The following is a 3,865-nucleotide window of genomic DNA, read 5'->3' as shown; positions in this document are numbered from 1 at the left end:
GCAGAAGCGCTGAGAGACAAGGACGGAGAGGATGAGGAGACAGGACAGTGGAGAACAGAACAGTGCACATTACCCTGGATGTGAAATCTTACTGTACACATCCATGCACCTTTACAATATTTAATAATCCCCAGTGGCACATTCTGTGTCAGGAAGTCAATAGTCAAGATGTTTAACATGGGAAGAGAGTAGCTCAAATCAGTTCTTCATTGAACACAGAGGGAGATAGTGTTTTGAATACAGTGTGGAGTCACACAGTTGCGAGAGGTTATGTCTTTATTGAGGTGCATTATAGGGAACAATCCATCATCACAGACTTGTGTATCTTTGAGATTGTCTTAGGGACTGGCTGGGGACAGGGTGGGGGCAAGTTAGAGGCAGGCTGGGGACAGACTAGGACAGGTTAGGGCCAGGCTTTGTTGAACCCAAGGGGTACCAGATTAGCTCTCTCTTGCAGACTCTGACTCATGCAGGTCAGGCTTTTCAGCTACTTGCCCTTTATGACTCTATTAATCCAGGGCACATATGAGGAGATTCGGGTGAAGACTGCAGGGGGTTTTGCATCTCCACGTCCATAAGATACAATGCCATGGGCCACTCCAGCACACAGTAGTGGTCCTCCAGAGTCTCCCTGTATATTAGAAAAACCAGACTGTAAGCATAGATCACCTTCCCACAACTGCAGACCCCCCCCACCATAGCTAACTCTAGAGGAAAGTAAGGGGTCCAGGCTCCTTTTTGAGTTTTAAGTTAGAGATTTAATGACTGGTCATTTTTCCTCTGGCTTTGTCTCAGTGTTTAGATTCTTTCCCTCCACTCCTTTCATTTCTGTTCTGGAGCTGCATGGGAAGGTTACAGGAGGTCCTTGGACATAGGCAGTTTGAGAACAAGATGGAGAATTTCAGGTCCCAGAGCCTAAGGGCTAGCAGCCTAAGATCACAGGCATTGCACTACCATGGAGTGATGCTTGGCCCACTCCCTCCACTGACATTGTTGCCTGTTGTGAGGCAGAAGATCAGGTGTGTACTCACTTTGTATGCTGATCTTATCTTTCTGGGACTCCCCACGCAGACCTGGAGGTCATAGTTGTAGTGCCAATAGTGTCTACAGGCCTCTTTATCCATGATTCTTAGTTTCACCTCCATCAGTGTATCTGAGGCAGGTTCGGTCACTCCAGTTCGCCCCCAGCCAGCTGCCCGGCACATCTTCCCAGGGTTGATAAAGTCAGAGGGACGAGGCAGGGGAATTACACCCACAGCAGGAGTCACCTTGGCTTTCTTTTGAAGCTGTTGGGTGAAGGAGAGAAGGGATGGCAAACCTGAGAAGGATGCTTGGTCATGGGTTCTTTGCCATTGGGGATTCAGTAGTGGGTTCTGAGAAAATGATTTGGACAAGAGAGAAGTCAAAGTCCTGAGCCAGGGAGAGAGTTAAGGATGGGAGACTTGAGCAGGTCAAGAAAAATGACGACACCTTCAGTAACATGATGTCATGGAGATTGGAATTGGAGTTATAATTTGGGTGAACGATTTGCTTTTCAACTTTTATCTTCTGCTGTGTGGATTCTTTTTTGCTCACATCATGGGCTCCAAGGGTGACAGTGGTTTCTCTGTTGATGGAGAAAGAAGCAGTAAAAGAGCCAATCTTTTGAGGAAGACTCCTTCCAAGGAATCAACACCAGAGTCTTCTCTATTCCAGTGCACAGACCAGAGAGACTTGAGATGGAGGTCCTCAGACCACAGCCTTCCCAGAAGAACAGGGCTCAGGGAAACATAGGAGTGAGAACTCTCTCCACCCCCACCCTCAGTACTTAGATTGAATCCATGGCTCTGCCCATGGCCAATGGGCACTCTACATTGACTTTCACCAGCTCATGTCTGAGCTCTGGTGACATCAGCACAAGACAAGAGCTGCAGTTTCTGTCCAGATGATATTCCTGCTTAAAGCTCTGACCTCTGAAAATGGGGATGACACATACATGGCCTAGTGATTGGCCTTGTGCTCCCCTTTTCCTCTCAGTGTATGGAGAGCCCATCTGGAGATGAGCAGGGCTTCCTCAGAGCTCTCCTGCTCTGTGACTCTGGTTCATGCATTTCCTCAAAGGAAGAGAAGCCTCTTACCTTCCTTTACAGTGTGCAGCAGTCACCACAAATTGGCGGCTTATGAGAAACCCACCACAGGTAGCCATGTAACCTCTCTCAGTGGTGATCTCCAGATGGGCCATGTAAGGGCGGGAGTGTGGTCTAGACTCAATACCACCAATGATCTCCTCTGAAACAAAGAACACCCAGTACCTAATCACAGACTTGCAGGGCACCTCAACACAGAGCTGAGAGAAAAATGGAGCTAAAGCTAAGCAACTTCTCCAAGCTCACCCCACCTTGCATGGGGCTCAGGCCCCTCCACATGTCCTTTGGTTTTTTCTCTTCTGATGATCTTTCCTCCTCATGCCTCCCTGTCTACCATCATCCTTCATTCAGAACACAGCATCCATTCATGTTTCTTACTTTTCACATCATTTCTTCACAACCTCAACCTGTCTTTCTCAGCACTAAGGGAAAGCCAGAGAGAGGAGAGCTGCCCCTCAGAGTATTTTGATGAAATGATGTGAGGGGGAATTAGTTTTTTATTCTTCCTTGACCTAGATATTTCCCTGCACCATGTCAGTTTAGGATCCTGCCTCATGTTAGGGTTTCTGTTGATAAAGCTAAGAGATTAAGGTTGGTTGCTGAAAACTCCGAAGTTAAGAGATGAAGACCAAACTCACCAGATCCAGCTCCAGAAGGCATGAGAAGCGCCATCAGGAATAATAGGGCCTGCATTTTCCAGTGGTGAGGCCTGTGGTGAGCTTCTAGTGTTCTCCTGTTGGTTCCTGCTTTTATACATCCAAAGTAGGAGAGAGGAAGGGCTAGAAACCACAGATCTGGCCTGGACAAGCTTTAGTTTTCTTATCAGAAATTCTCATGTCTTTGCTCTCTTGGGGTGTTGAATCTTTAGCCAGATCCTGAGACTCCTGGATCCCATGATGAGTTGGTGAATGTCCCCTTCAAAGCAGCTCCCAGAGGCAGGACAGGAACACAAAGGGAGGGAGACCTTGATCAGAAATCATGAAACTATTTTTAGAAGCAACCAGGTCTTATTGTCAGCTTTGAGACCCATGCTGCATATGTGTAAAATCTCACCACTGTTGCTGTAGCACAAACACAGGCATCTGTAGGGTATGAATATGTGGGTGAGAGGAAGTATATTTTATTTCCAAAAAAGTTGGTGGTGGGCTGATGCAGCCTGAAGGTTATTGCTTACATTATTCTCAAATAAATAACAGATGATAGAATGTGGCCATGAGAGATGAAATATTGGACAGAGTATATTGAATACACAGCATATGAGGGATGATCAAGACCTTTAGTTAGTGATTCTCAAGATCCTTAATGATGTAACTCTGTAATAAAGTTCCTCATGTTGTGGCTGCTTCTAGCCATACAATTATTCCATTGCTACTTAATAACTGTAATTTTGCTTTTATGAATTGTAATGTAAAATATTTGATATGGAGGATATCTGATATCGGACCCCTCAAGTGGCTGTAATCCACAGGTTGACGATAGCTTCTGTGCGTGCATATTCTGATTTAGTCATATTAATAGTCCCTTGGATAGATGTTGTAATACATATTTAGGGAGAACTGAATGGACTTTCAGGATATCACAGAACAGGAAGATTATACATTAATTAGTTAGTTTCTAAAGCTTATTGTTTTCAGTGCCAGTAAGATGAACAGAAAACGCAATGGAATTTTTAAAATACCACCTCTGTGCTCCACAGGGATCTCAGGCTTGCTAGTTATTCGTGGAGAGTCTCCTTGATT

General features: G+C 45.4%; 1 protein-coding gene across 1 annotated transcript; it reads right to left on the bottom strand.

Annotated features, from left to right (window-relative positions):
- Window positions 1-294: 294 nt before the first annotated feature.
- Window positions 295-2,832, bottom strand: LOC308427725 (mast cell protease 4). The gene is made up of 5 exons (XM_080925915.1): window positions 2,765-2,832; window positions 2,118-2,268; window positions 1,471-1,606; window positions 1,032-1,286; window positions 295-631 (listed from the first exon to the last, which is right to left on the bottom strand). The coding sequence occupies exons 1-5, from the start codon at window positions 2,817-2,819 to the stop codon at window positions 488-490; spliced, it is 741 nt and encodes a 246-aa protein (XP_080782041.1). The 5' UTR covers window positions 2,820-2,832; the 3' UTR covers window positions 295-487.
- Between the last annotated feature and the right edge of the window lie 1,033 nt (window positions 2,833-3,865).

This window comes from Micromys minutus, assembly GCF_963924665.1.
Source record: "Micromys minutus genome assembly, chromosome: 12".
Taxonomy (NCBI): Eukaryota; Metazoa; Chordata; class Mammalia; order Rodentia; family Muridae; genus Micromys; species Micromys minutus.
Note: the sequence above shows the minus strand (reverse complement) of the source record. Positions and strands in the feature narration are given on the sequence as shown.